Genomic DNA, 14,636 nt, shown 5'->3' with positions numbered 1-14,636 from the left:
GGGGGGGGGGGGGGGGGGGGGGGGGGGGGGGGGGGGTGAGCTGCGGAGCCTCAGGGCTGGCCCTCTCCCTGTGACCTGTCGCTCCTCCGCCCGGCCGGCCTGGGGTTCTCTGCCCCTGTGGCTTCCGGCTGAGCGGCCCTGGGACAGAGGCGTCCCTCCCTGCCAGGCCCACCGGGCGCGGCCCTAGCCCGGCAGAGGATTCTCGGAGCCCTGCTGCCCTCCGCCAGCACCCTGGAGCGTGCCGCTGCCCGTGGGTGGGGCTCGGCCTCAGCCTCTGTGGTCAGCGATGGTCCCTGGGAGCTGGAGCCTCGGCGGCCCGTGAGAAGCTCTTCACACACCGAGCCCCGGCAGGCGCTCCACGTGACAGTCTCATCCATAGTCCCTGAAGCAGGTGGAAGTTGTTCAGTGATTGACCCTCTGGGCCGGGTACACCGACCCCGAGCAAGCGGGTCAGAGCAAGCCAGCTGGCGCCCCTCTCTGGAAGGGCCAGGGCAGCCCCCCATCCAGTGACAGGGGTGGGGGTGCTCCTGCAGCGGCCAAGCCCTGGCCGGGGTGGGTGTTGGCGGAGGTCAATGGTAGGGTTTGAGTGGACAGGGCGCCTGGCCTGGGAAGGTGGGGGCGTGTTCCTCATGCGACCCCTCGGGTTAGCGGGGGGTCTGTGGGTCTGCTCCCTGGGAGGTCAGAGCGTGTGGGGCCTGGGCAGGCCCAGTCCTCTCCTCCGCTGCGCCTGGCCCGATGGGCAGGTGACCACTCTCTCCGAGCTGACTTGGATTTCCTGGAACTGGGCGAGGGTCTGGCCAGCCTGTTCCACGACCGCCCTCCTGCCCGGAGGAGGCAGCCTGGGCCGCCTCATTGTGCTCGCCCCTGAGCTGCTCCCTCCCAGCCGACTGTTTGCTCCCTTCTTTTGATGCAGACCTGCCTGACCAGTGTTCCCCGAACCCCTGCGACAAGGTGGGGACCCACGTCTGCCAAGATCTTATGGGCAACTTCTACTGCCAGTGCAGGGCCGGCTGGGGCGGACGGCTCTGTGACAGAGGTGAGGGGGCCCAGCAGCTGTGGGAGCAGGAGGGGGGGTCCTGGGGGAGTGGCTGTGGCCCATCCCTCTGTTGCCAGCCATCCACACCCCCGGGGACACAGGGGCCCTGTTCCAGCTGAGGCAGGAACCCCAGGCTGTCCAGGCTGGTGGCTCAGGGGCAGAGGGACAGGAGGGGGAGGCACACCCCCGGCCCCTCCAGTCCCCGAGAGCAGGATTACTTAGTGTGGGAAGGCGCTGCTTCCGCCTCCAAGCACTGGGTGCTGTCCAGCTGGAGACACGTCGGGTGCTGGAGGCGGCCTGGCTCAGGCAGAACTGGAACGTAGGAGCCGCCATAGGGCCCCCCCGGGGGCTCAGCCTGTGGGGATGAGTTTCACAGCCAGCCTCCCTGTCTGCAGTGGGGGGGTGGGGATCAGGAAAAATGCCCCAGGACCTGGTTCACTGTGGTGCCGGCCGCCTCGGGGCGGGGGGGGCCCCGTGTGTGGGGCTTGGCCAAGCCGAGTCCGGCCAGATCCGTCGTCCGTCAGCACTCGCTCTCCTCCCGTGCACACTGGCCGCCGCGGAGCGGGCACCATGGACCGTCACCGCCCACAGCGTAGCGGTGTCTCCCTCTGCCCTTGGGCCCACGGCGCGCGCCCTGTGGGCACTCCCCAGTCTCTCCGTGTCCTGTGCCCAGATGTCAACGAGTGTGGCCAGCAGAACGGGGGCTGCAACCACATATGCTCCAACAAGCCTGGCAGCTTTCACTGTGCCTGCCACAGCGGCTACGCGCTCTCCCCCGACGGCAGAACCTGCCAAGGTAACGCCCGGCCGCGAGCCTCTCCCTTGCCTCCCTGCCCCCCCCCACTCTGCCCCCGTTTTGTTTGTGCAGTTGCCAAATTGCCAGAGTCAGCCCGATGGCCAGATTGCTGAATTTGGCAGTCACATCCATGCCTCTGCGAGAGGCCGCGGGCGCTGGAGGGGCGGGAAGAGGGTGGAGGGGCGCCCTGCAGAGCACATGTCCGGGCATGTCAGCAGCCCCGGGAGCTGCCCCAGCGCTCGACACAGGATGATTCACTGGATCTGTGGACCGGCCAGCCCAGCTGACGAGACCTCCCCCGTCCCCCAGGAAGGGGAGGCCGCTGCACACGTCTGTGTGACCCGCGCCCAGGACGGAGCCTCGGACGGAGCCCCGCACCGTGGGGCTGAGGCGGCAGTGCAGGGGCTTCCTCTGACCCAGCGGTGGCTGCCTGGGCGCCTGTCCACACTCACCCAACTTGCTTCCCCAGGGCGCCGCCGCCCGCTTCCCTCTGGCAGATGGCCGCTGAACTAGGCAGAAGGCCCCACACCCCTTCTTCCGTCTGGGGACCCCCGAGGCCCCATGCCCTGACCACCCCAGAACGTCTTTAAGCTATGGCCGGCCGGGAGGCAACAGAGGGGCAGCCCACTTTACCGGGGGCTCTCTGCCTCCCTCCCCGCCCTCCGACACAGACCTGCTGACATGCACCACTGGTGTGTCCCTGAGAATCTGGGACCTTTCTTCAGGGCTACCCGCCACCTGGGGGTAGGACAGAGGTGCTGAGGGAGCAAGGGTCGTGCAGTGGCTGGGACCACGGGTGAAGCTCTGAGTTGGACAGGATGAGGAGCCCCTTTCCCAGAGCTGCCGGCCGTCACCGAGGCCAGAGCCTGTGCGGCCATGGCCGGAGGAAGGGGCATCTTTGAGAGCCGCCGAGGGCACCCCATATTGGGTGCATGTACTGAACACCGCGCCCAGAGGCATCCGATCCCCTCCCTGTTCTCTGCAGCCCATGGTTTGCATGTGGGGCGCCTGTGGCTGCCAGCAGAGTTCTTGGGGCCACCAGCCGGTGGTGCCAAGTGCCCACGGGAAGTCCTGCTCTAGCCTCCTCGGAAGCCCCTGAGTGACAGGAGTCTACTTCCCACCTGCTCACCGAATCTGTGATGTGTGAGACAGCCTGAGGGGTCCCCTGCACCTCGGTGCCCTTCCCCCAGCACTGCGTGCAGGACAACGGGGTGGGGTTCTGCACCTGCCGGTCCAGCAGGCCGAGAGGTGCTCTCCATAGCGTGATTGATTCACGATGAGCATGATGGCAGGTGCCCCACCTCCGCTGCCAGCTTTCAGGGTTTGCCTGCTGATACCTGCTCACACACACCCTTTCTCTTGACCGTCACCTATTTCTTTGGGGACCTTGGGACCCCAGACCCAGCCAAGGGAGGCTGTGGGGCATGAGGACCTTGTCACCGTGGTGCAGAAGAGCCTGGACTTCCCACTTTGTCCTCCTCGATCAGACCCTGAGATGCTGGGAAGGAGGGAGTGGGGTCACTGCACCCCATGTCTACAGCCCCCCAGCATCCTGAGACTAGGGGCTCGGGCCTCCCCATCATCTCTCCTTGGCTGGGAGGAGGGATCTCCATGCACATGGCAGGCAGGTGGACCGGCTGGGGCCCTCTTCTCGGAGGAGAGCAGATGAGGGCCCGGGGTTGGGGGGAGACAGGGAACAGGGCCTGTTTGGGGGCCAAGGGCCTCTTGGCCGCAGTGCACACAGTAGGATTGGGTCCAGGCTCTCTGTGCCCCGTGCCAGTGCCCTGTCTGCCACATCGGCTCTCCCGGTCACCATGCTCTGTGACGAACGGTCAGCAGCGTCTTCAGTGGGCGACGTGCTGGCAGGATGCAGGGTGGAAGGGCAAAGAGGCTGGGGTCATGGAGGCCCTCGGACGGTTGCTCCGTGGCCGCGGCTGATGGCCGGTGTGGGAGACAGGGTGGCATGGGGCTACGTGAGCAAGGGGGGTCCAGAGCTTTGTGTGCTGTTTCCTGTGGGGAGGGGGCGGCCTTGGTGGAACAAGGCAAGGACGGGAGGCCTCCCTGGTGCTGACGCAGGCCATCCTGCCGCGCCCGGGGATTGGGGAAGCGCGGGCTCTCGGGCCCTCCCGCCACAGCCTCTCCGCCATCACAAGCGCTGCAGGGGCTTTGGTGAGCTGCGGAGCCGCAGAGGCTGGCGGAGGCCGAGGGTGTCCCTGCTGCCGCCGTAGCGCCTCGCGGGCTGTGATCAGAGAGCTTGACGCTCACGAGGCATCCTTTGTGCGGGGCGGCTCATGTCCTGCAGCCCAAGTGTGAGCGCGGTGCCTGCCCAGAAGGACGGTGTCCCCCCTGGTGTGGCCAGTGCCGGTCTGGACCCCGTGCCCCACCTGCTGACGGGAGCGAGGTTCCCGAGCTCCTGGACGTGGGGCTGGCTCAGCCTGGCTCTGGGGCTGAGGTACAGGGTCAGCGGTGTTCACACGGGGCGGACGGATAAGTGAACCCAGTGGCGTTGCACACTGCCTCTGGGGGGACACGGGTTGTTGCCCTGGCTTTTTCCTATGGCCAGGCAGTAACATTTTATGGTTTTCACGTGTGAAAGTCCGTGTGTGCTGGTAAGATGCCCTTGTAACGAGTTAGGGTTAGTTGTGAGGCTCCGTGAGCAGGTGTTGGGTCGCCGTCTGAAGAATCCATGTTTTTTGAAGTAATAATTGCATTTTATAAATACTCCTGTCCCTGGAGGAAATGGGTCTTTAACTGCAGAGGTTTGGGGCTTGTGGTTGGAGCCTCAGAAGAGCCTCGGTGATTGACCGCTACTGTGGCGTTTGATCCCCATCGGAGAGACCGGGTGTGGGGGTGCAGTGGAGGTGGAGCCCAGGGAGCGATCGCATGGGGCTCCAGGGACACAGGGGGCACCTCCATTTGGAAGGCCCCCGGGGGTTCCTCCTTCACCTTCCTGTGCTCCAGTGCTCAGCCCTGGACAAGCACGGCCCTGTCCAGTGGTCTGAGATCAACCTTGTCACCTGGGACCCCGGTCAGAAATGCCCCTCACACCCCCCAAGCCTGAGCCTGGGGCTGCAGAGCAGAGGACGGAAGGAGCGGAGGAGGCCCTAGTCAGCCCAGGAGCTGCGCTAAGCGCTGCCCAAGTCAGGGGCTCACACTGCAGCACCTCTGTGACCGTGGCGACTGGGGAGACAGCCCTGGTCAAGGGCTCTGCTTTCTCTTGCAGATGTGGACGAGTGTGCAAATGGAGATGCCTGCGGGGAGGCACGCTGCAGGAACCTGCCAGGCTCCTATTCCTGCCTCTGTGACGAGGGTTATGCGTTCAGCTCCCAGGAGAAGACCTGCCAAGGTACCCCTGCACTGCTGCCCACGGGCACCGGCACGCGCACGCACACCATATGCCGCACTCACACCTGTGGACACGCGTGTGCTCGTGTACGCACCCATGCACACACAGCACATGCTCATGTCACACACGTGGATAACACACACGTGCGCACAGCTGCGAACATGTGTGCTTGTGCACACATCCATGTACATGTTACACACGTGGGTAACACATGCACGTGCACACTCACACCTGTGAACACGTGTGCTCGTGTACACATCCATGTGCACACACCACATGTACATGTCACACACGTGGTAACACATGCGTGTGCACACTCGCACTTGCGAACACGTGTGTGCACGTGCACGCATCCATGCACACGTCACGTGCGCGGGTAGCACACACATGCACGTGCACACACCTGTGGACACACATGAGCTCATGTACATGTATGTGCATGCCCACACATGTGCACACACATCACCCATGTGTGCATACCGTACACACATGCATCCCCAGGTGCCTCTTCATGCGATGAGGCACCTTCTCCAAACTGCTGCGGACACAGTAAAGATTTGAAGAGAAGGGGCCCCTGTGCCGCTGTGGCAGATGGACCTCCCGCCAACCCTCAGGTCAACCTGCTGTGTTTGGAGACAGCTGACGAGCACCCCGTGTCCGGGGGGCACCAAGAGGGCATGTTCTCTTACCAGTCTTCCTGCCCTTCCCTTCCAAGAGGGAGGTGGGGTGGCCGCAGCCTCCACACACTCCACACCCTCCTCCATCTCCCTGCAGGGTGTCCCTGGGCCCCTGAAGCAGCCCCAGGGACACCTGCCAACAGCACTAGACCCTTCAGACCCTCAAGCCAAGCACCGCGTAGACATGGTTTGTGCACTGACTTGGGAGCTTGTTCCTCCAACCCAACCAGAAGCAGAGGAGGAGACCGCCGAGCAGCCCTGCATGTGGCCGCAGAGCTGGGGGAGTGCAGGGTGGGCCCTGGGGTGGGTGCCTCCTGAGTCACATGCTCTGGAGCTCAGTTTCACGGCGAGCTTGCCACGAGCGTGATCGGAGAGATGGTGTGGGCGCTGCACGTGGTGAAGTTTGCCCGTCTCCCTTGTGGTGGCAGACGTGGACGAGTGTGTGGAGGGGCGCTGTGAGCAGACTTGCGTCAACTCCCCGGGGGGCTACACTTGCCACTGTGACGGACGTGGAGGCCTCAAGCTTTCCCCGGACATGAACACCTGCGAGGTAATGTCCTCAGGGCAGCCACCCTCTCAGGAAGACGGTGCCGCGAGAAGGCCTGGTGTCTGTGGGGCCGGTGACGGGACGGGAGGCGTGCCTGTCCCACGCATGAAATCTTGAGGGCGGCTCCCTACCCACAGCCGACCAGGTGGCCTGAGCCCAGAGCCCACGTTGCCCTCCCTGTCCTCGTGATCAGGCTCCAGGACACGTGCACAGAGCCTCCTGACTCCGGCCGGCCGACCAGCGCTCGGCTCGCACCTGCGGGTCTCCGGGCTGTAACAGACTCTCTGGGTTGTGGTCAGAGCCTGGCCAGCACAGCGGCGGAGGGAGGGCTCAACTGCGTCCACGTAGACCCTGTGGGACTAGGAGGGGCTGAGCCCGGGTACACCCCACCTGACACCCCTCACTCCCGTTCCACAGGATATCCTGCCCTGCGTGCCTTTCAACATGGCCAAAAGCATGAAGTCCTTGTACCTGGGCCGCATGTTCAGCGGGACGCCGGTGATCAGACTGCGCTTCAAGAGGCTGCAGCCCACCAGGTGAGAGGCGGCTTACGCAGAGCAGAGCAGAGCAGAGCAGACGGGAGCCGGACGGACGCTGGCCTGATGCTCCCTGGGACCGCAGACCCCCCGGCCATGCCCCAGCGGTCCTGGCAGTCGGACCAGTCCCTGCCCAGCAACGGCAGCACAGCTCCAGCTCTGGACCTCCGGCTCAGCATGGGTGCCCGCGTGGGGTGCCCGCCACTGCGGGGTGCTGCTTCTGGCTTCCAGGAAAGAGTCCCGGGCTTCCCGCGTACCTGTTTCTCTGCCCCTGCTGGTCTGGGTCTCCTGGGGCAGGAGTCCGCGAGCTGCCAGCCGGTGTCTCACCTGTTTGTTTCTCGTGTTGGCACTCAGGCTGGTCGCGGAATTCGACTTCAGGACCTTTGACCCCGAAGGTGTCCTCTTCTTTGCTGGAGGCCATCAAGACAGCGCCTGGATCGTGCTGGGCCTGCGGGCTGGCCGGCTGGAACTGCAGCTCCGCTACCTCGGCGTTGGCCGCGTCACCAGCAGCGGGCCCGTCATCAACCACGGCATGTGGCAGACAGTGAGTGTGGCCACCACTGCCCCCCAGGTGGACCGGTGTCGGGGGCTCCTGGAGAAGGGCCCGGCATTTGCTTGTGTGTTTGCACGCAGTTAGTGGACCCCGCTCAGGCCCCTGCTCCCGGGAAGTTCGCGACTGATGGGGCAAGAGCTGCGGTCTCAGCAGGGCCACTCCCCCAGTGACACGGGGCTGTGTCCCAAAACATTTCTGTTGGTCACAGCTGCCAAGAGCTGTGGGGGCTGCTGGTCACCCTGGAGCACACAGGATGCCCCACCGCAGAAAACTGTCCAGTTCAGAATGTCCATGGCGCTGAGGCTGGGGCCCCTGGGCTGAGGTCTGGGCATGGCGCCTGTCTCCGTGCGTCCGCGCCATCCCAGGACCCGGCTCCTGGGGCCTGGGCCCTTCCTGTAGAAACCCAGGCATGCTCACATGCAGGCGCCTCCTTCTGGAGAACGCCCTGCCCACCCAGAGCCTGACCTGTAGGTCTTGCTGAGACCCCTGCCCTGCCCTGCACTCCAATGCCCAGAACACAGCAGCTTGTGACACACAGGAACCTTCCAGAAGTTCAGAGGCCCCTGGTTGGAAATGGGCTTTTAGAAGTAAGCACTTGAGAGAGAAGAGCATTCTTTTTCTCTTTGGACGTTCAGATAAAATGGGAAATTCTGAATAATGTGGACGTTTGCTAATTTCCCTCCTGTGAGTCAGGCCCACTGCCTTCTTTCCTGGGCTCCTGAAACACAAGTATTTCCAGACCAGCGGGAGGGACACCAGCAGCAAAGCTCAGATAACACAGTAGAGCCGGAGGGACGCGGCCTCCCTCGGGGTCAGGGGCAGGCGCTCTGCATGGGCAGCAGGAGGGGCCCCGGGTGGTGCTGGAGGCAGTGCCCAGGTGAGAAAGCTGGGGACACATGACCTGCGGTCGGCACAGATGCCCACCCGAGGCATGAACCGGCCGCCCAGGGCGAGGTCAGCTCAGAGGCAGCCCTCCATCCTCCCTCTCCCCACCCCCTCCTTCTCCTACGGCCCCAACACAGACACCGTGTCCTCTTGACCACACTTTGACCCGAGCACCTCCACGTTCCCCACGTTAACCAAAGAGGAAAGTCATAGACTTCTGGAGGGTTGAGAGGACACACACACAGCGTGGAGACATGGGTTTTTTAATTCTCCTGCACGGAAAGGAGGAAAAAGTGCAAACTTCTAGAGTGAATCCACAGGCCCACGCAGCATCCGGTCTGTGCCAGGCACCAAATTACCTGCTGGGTTCAGAAACGTGCCCTCCTCCTGCCTTCAGCGGGGCACCCCAGCGCGTAGGGGAAGCGGAGCACGAAAGCGGGAGGCAGTGACGTCAGGTGGAAGCAGCTCCCGGCGGGGCTTAGAGAAGCCCCAGGACGGGGCCAGAGAAGTGGCCCCACAGGGCTTCACTTGGAGGAGGAGGGGTGAAGGAGAAGCCAGTGCTGGGGGCCCATCAGGGCCTGGAGGGGGTGCGCTAGCTGAGGGGAGAGCGAGGTGTGCAGGTGATGAACGTTGGTCCCTGAGCCTTCCTTCTGGAAGGCCACTCCCCTCACAGCACTGGTCTTCTCCAGATCTCTGTGGAGGAGCTGGACCGGAATCTGGTCATCAAGGTGAACAAGGACGCCGTTATGAAGATCGCGGTGGCCGGGGATCTGTTTCAGCTGGACAGAGGGCTGTACCATCTGAACCTTACCGTGGGAGGCATTCCCTTCAAGGAGAAAGACCTGGTCCAGCCCGTGAGTACCGTCGCTAGCCGCGGCCTCGGAGCCCAGGCTCCCGCGGAGGATAGGCGTGGCCTCGAGATGCCACGTTTAGCGCTCGCCGTGCTTAGGCAGCGGCTCCCCAGACGCACCACGGCTCCCTGTGAGACTCGCTTGCGTTTTCCTCTGAAGCGATAGTAAAAATGCCTATTTTGCAGTGGAGTAAAGCACAACGAAGTTATTCTTTAACAAAAGGAACAGTGAACTTTTTTGGACATTCCCTAGATCACTTGGGTGGGTAACCCTGCCGGGATTTCCACAGGGAGAAAGCCTGACGGGGAGGTCAGTACTAGTGGTCCCTCGCAGCCCTGCCTGGCCTCGGCCCCACCACCCCCGGATCCCTGTCACCCAGCATGTGGGTGGCGGGGGCCAGACTCCTCCACCCTGTGAGGGTGATTCCCACACAAATGGGAGAAACGGGCCATGGGCACGTTGAGGGTCCTCTGGTGGGAGGTGTGGGCCCAGTGCTCCCTGCAGGGGTGGAGGAGGACGTCTTGCACATGACCTGGGGTGTCAGACCCCATTGCGGGGGCCCCATGGCTGCTGTTTACACCTCCTCGTTTTACAGATCCAGGCAGGGGGGATCCGGTTTGCTCCAAACCACGTAGCAAGGGCATGGCGTGCTGGAATTAAGCTGCCCAGCCCCCAGACTCACGTTTCTGGACATACCGGGCACCACCGTGCACCCTCGTCCACACCCTCGTCCACAGCCACAGTGGACGGTCAGCACTCTGCTCTGAGTGGGCAAACCCAATGCAGTCAGAAAAGGGGGGTGTCCATACAGGCTGCACAACATCCCTACCTTGCTCGGGACGAGGACCCACGTGAGTGCTGGGTATCCCGCAAGGACTCGTTCTGTCCAGCGAGGAGCTCGTCTCCACAGTAGAACTCGTGTATTTTGCAGATTGCCACATGCCTGAGCCATGCATCCTGTCCCTCTGACGGGGGTGGCAACAGCCACGTGGCCTCCCATCATGGTGTCTGGGAGCCCTTTACGTGGCTTTGTGGTCCCAGGAAGCCACTGGGATTTCCTGTCCTTCCAGATAAACCCCCGTCTGGACGGCTGTATGAGGAGCTGGAACTGGCTGAACGGTGAAGACACCACCATCCAGGAGACGGTGAAAGCAAACCCCAAGATGCAGTGCTTCTCTGTGACGGAGAAGGGGTCCTTCTACCCCGGCAGCGGGTTTGCCTTCTTCAGCCTGGATTACAGTAAGTCTCGGCTCCAGCGTGGGCATGGCCGTGGTCGTGCTTTCACGCAGGGCGTGGCGCAAACAGACACAGCAGGAAACAGCTTCCTCGGACAGCGGTGTCCGGGATGAGCTGATGACCCCACAGCCCTGGGGCCGCCGCTCAGGGGGCTGCTCCCAGTCAGGGTTTCCAGGGAGCCAGCGAGGAAGAAATGGCGGACGGGAGCAGACATCCTCCCCGCTTGCTGGGACAGCTGGGTGGGTAGGCAGGCGGAACGTGAAGGATCTGAGGGGTGCTTGCCGATGTCCTCGGACAAGATGGGCTTAGGTTTGTCCGAGCTGGCGGAGCAGCTGTCGAGAACGTGCTTGACGTTGCAGTCACTAGAGCCTTGTGAGCAGTGGACAGGGGGGCAGCGTCCAGAGACGGCAGACGACGGCCTCGCGGACTCCAGTGAGCTCCGGTGTTGCAGGGAGAGAAGGACCGGAGGCCTACGGCCGTCCAGGAGGAGTAGGCGTGGTGCCGGCCCTGCAGTGCTGTCAGGAAGCCGGGGCTCTCAGCAGAGCTGGGTCTGGCCAGGCCGGCGTCGAGGGCCATGCGGGAGAAAAAGGACAAACCTGCAGGAACGGACCTTCTTGAAGTTCCCATGACGTCCACGCACAGCAGACAGGAGGTGGGGCAGGCAGTCGAGGGCCCCCGGCCCTGAGCCCACACCCAGCAAACGTCTGGCCACGCAGCTGTCGGCGAGAAGAGCTGCGGGGGCAGGGGGCTGGCCGAGGCCCTCCCACCTCTGGAACGCAGGGCCTGTCCTTTCTTAACAGGAAACACAAGTCTCTTTTATTATCAAATTCACTTTACGGTAAAAACTAATAATGCTAACGGCTCATAAAGGAGCAGTCACTTAAACATAAACTTTACGTGGCATGAATTCATGTTCCAAATCCCCAGGCTGTGGGAACGCGGCTCTTGGATGCCGGCGTGAACAGCACGTGTCCGCGGTGACGGCTGAGCAGTTCTGTGGTTTGACTCTGGGCTCAAGGGGTTCTCCCTACTCTCTCCCGTAGTTAGGGTTAAAATTAACCCTGTCTCCTGAGCACTCACGAGCTGGAGCCCATAATTGTCACTCTGTCTGGAGAGCCAGGAGAGCCGTGTACCTGGCCCAGGAAGATGCCCAGGTGCACGGCCATGCGGGGTCTCTGGCGGGTTCAGTGGCCCAGGTGCCTGCCACGCAGCCCGCGTCCAGAGCCTGTCTGGTGGCTCTTGAGGGGCCTCCCTGCCCCCCGCCTCTGGCCGACGCCCTGGTGCAGGTAGGCTCCCATCTCTGGCTCTGCCCTGCCTCTCTCCACGTGGTGCTTGCAGCCCCTCTCTTCCCAAATGGCGAGCTGCTGATGTTAAATTAAGCACCCACACTCCCTCTCCTTGGGCTCATTGGCCAAGAGGGCAGAGGCCACAGCACCCCCTGCCACAGCCCCCACTGCACGCATCCCCTCCAGCACCTGTGGACCCCCCAGCTCGGAGGACATGGGGCCTGCTCCTCCTTCCTTCCTGAGACGGCCGTCCTCTCAAGACCTGGGACCGCCACCCCCCCTTCTATCTTTGCTTTGATCGTCAAAAGCATCACTGTGCCATTGAAGGTATTTCTGAGAGAAGAGCCGCCCAGTACAACACAGGTGTTAGTCCTTTAGTCTTCATGGGTTTGCAGGAAAACCTAGAGCATCGCCACAACGTTAACATAAAATCTCATCCTGTAAAACACGTGTGGCCTCTTCTCGAAGCATCATCCACACTTCCTGTCCTGGAACACAGGCCTGGGCAGGATTCGCCGTGGCCGTGGCCCTTTACTGTGCACACCACGGTCTGCGTACGTGTCTGTGGGCTGGCTTTGGTCAGTCCTATGACAGCAAAGGCCAAAGGGTATTCAGAACCCTGTGCATTTTTAATACACCTCCAACGATACCATTTTATAACTCAGAAGAGCCTCATTGGGGTGTCACAGGGTCTGCACCCAGCAGCAGTTGGAGGTGGGAGACTCCACTCCCCACCGAGAGGCCCCCCCCCAGCACAGCCGAGGCCCTGGCGCCTTGAAGCACTTCCGACCACACCGTGCACCTGGTCCCATCACGGGAAAACTCAGTGCCAGGAACACTCCTCTCCTCTGTCGGAAATAAAGGCAAACCTTGGCCACAGAGAAGATCGCTGGTTTCTTTGGTTTTGTTTTTGGTTTTCTGGCTGCTTTTTCCAGTTCTACGTGCATTCAATTGAGCGGACAATTATCAGGAATGGACTGTAGCAGACCCCACTCAGGGTCGGGGGACCCGCAGATGATTCAGGGTGCTTGCAGTCTGGTGGAAAGTGCCAGGAACCCAGGTCATGGTTCATCTCGGCGCCAACCCACCTGCAGCAAGGGTGTCTGAGCTCCAACGGACGCAGCCCTGCTCCGGCATCACCAGCCCCAACGGGCTCCTTCGTCAGGATGTTGATGGTCTCTGAGGCCCAAGCTGTGGGGCAGAGGGAGTCTTCGAGCGTTGCTGTCAGCAGACGATTCAAGTGTATGGAGGAAATGTGCTTGTATTTGCCCCAGAGAACCACGATCCAGCCCTTTCTGCCGAAATGTGTTTTCTGGAACTCTCCGCGCGAGATCCGTAGGGACATTCTACACATCTTTCCCTCGGACGCTCCCACATCATATCGCATTACGTCACGTATGTATACATAAAGTGCCTAAATGAGGAGCTGCTCCATTGAGGCGGTAGAATGGCAGCAGTGCTGCGCCCGCGGCATGAAGCCGTGAGGTCTGAGAATGGCGCTCCTGCAGCTTGCCTTCTAAGGTCTTCCAAGCACGTCCAACTTTGTCGAGCCGCCCGAAGGGCGCAGGTGAGATGCAGTGGGGTCGAGGGCCGGGTGCCCCAGTGTGTCCTGTGGAAGAGGAAGGGGGGATGCCAGGGACGGGCACCGCGGCCCACGGGGCACACCTGCCTTTGCTCCCGCAGGCTTGTGTGGCCCGGTGGTCACACCAGGGGCACCAGGTGGGGCAGGCGCTGGGACAGCCAGCAAGGACGGGGGCCCACGCGTCCCCCAGTGTCAGCTCCCTGGGACAGGCTCTAGCGCTCAGGCCTGGTTCTCCCGGGGCCTCTGCAGCCAGGCGGGGCCGAGGGCTGCCACCCCCACTCACCGCGGCCTGCCCCGCCTGGATCGCCTTCTGATGTGCCGCCCTCATTGCAGCTCGGACATCCCCGGACGTCGGCACGGAAGCAACCTGGCAGATAGAGGTCGTGGCTCGGATCCGCCCCGCCACGGACACAGGGGTGCTGCTCGCGCTGGTGGGCGGTGACCACGTGGTGGCCCTCTCCGTGGCCCTGGTTGACTACCACTCCACCAAGAAGCTCAAAAAGCAGGTACCACTCGCCGCTGCCCCAGGCCTCCCCTCCTGGGCGGGTCCCCAGAGTCTGCCTCGGGGAGCTCTGCCCCAGCGCCGCACGGCCCTCGCGAGTCCAACAGCCACGTGGCTGAGGACACTGTGGACCTGAGGTCACCCGGCAGCCTGGGGGCAGAGCCGTGTGGGCGTGGCCTGGGAGCAGTTACACGGTCCGAGACTTCCCGCCAGACAGTAGCGGTTTGGAACAACGGGCGTCAGTCGCTCACGTCTGTTGTCAGACCGCTTCACTAACAAATTCAAATTTCCGGTTTTTCCTGCACACTCGATGTGCAGGCCTGGCCCGAACCCCGGGGTGATGCAGGCCAAGCCCTGAGTGCAGCTGCCCCGTGTCCAGCCGGCCCTTCACACCCACCCAGGTTGACCACCGCTGTGTGGGAACAACCAAGGGGCAGAGGAAGGAGCTTCCATCCGCTCACCTCTGTCCAGAGTGGGTGGACCTGGCTGACCGGGAGGGTGCTTGCGCTTGGAGCCAGCCTTCCCCGCCAGCCCATCCAGCGCTAGGCAGCCCAGACAGGGCAGTAGCAGGGCCGCAGCAGACCCCCCCGCCACCAAGCACCGGTCCACACACTGTCTGGACCTGCCCCAGCTGCAGACAAGCAGCAGAAATCCCACAGGGCGCTGCCGACCCTCCCGGGGCACGGAGAGCGAACGACGCTGTGTCCGTGCCCTGCTATCACACTGTCTGTCCTGTGCTGTCGGGCTGTGTGTCTGTCCTGTGCTGCGTGTCTGTCCCATGCTGTCAGGCTGTGTGTCTGTCC

General features: G+C 62.9%; 1 protein-coding gene across 1 annotated transcript in view; it reads left to right on the top strand.

Moving 5' to 3' along the window:
• Positions 1 to 14,636, top strand: part of GAS6 (growth arrest specific 6) — a 37,584-nt gene that overhangs the window by 18,097 nt on the left and 4,851 nt on the right. Inside the window, exons 5-13 of the mRNA XM_040624962.1 lie at positions 914 to 1,036; positions 1,710 to 1,832; positions 5,056 to 5,178; positions 6,284 to 6,405; positions 6,820 to 6,938; positions 7,293 to 7,482; positions 9,066 to 9,230; positions 10,298 to 10,466; positions 13,665 to 13,837. Coding sequence (XP_040480896.1) covers positions 914 to 1,036; positions 1,710 to 1,832; positions 5,056 to 5,178; positions 6,284 to 6,405; positions 6,820 to 6,938; positions 7,293 to 7,482; positions 9,066 to 9,230; positions 10,298 to 10,466; positions 13,665 to 13,837 — 1,307 coding nt within the window. The remainder of the gene's footprint in view (positions 1 to 913; positions 1,037 to 1,709; positions 1,833 to 5,055; positions 5,179 to 6,283; positions 6,406 to 6,819; positions 6,939 to 7,292; positions 7,483 to 9,065; positions 9,231 to 10,297; positions 10,467 to 13,664; positions 13,838 to 14,636) is intronic.

This window comes from Ursus maritimus, unplaced genomic scaffold (assembly GCF_017311325.1).
Source record: "Ursus maritimus isolate PB19 unplaced genomic scaffold, ASM1731132v1 scaffold_10, whole genome shotgun sequence".
Classification (NCBI taxonomy): Eukaryota; Metazoa; Chordata; class Mammalia; order Carnivora; family Ursidae; genus Ursus; species Ursus maritimus.
Note: the sequence above shows the minus strand (reverse complement) of the source record. Positions and strands in the feature narration are given on the sequence as shown.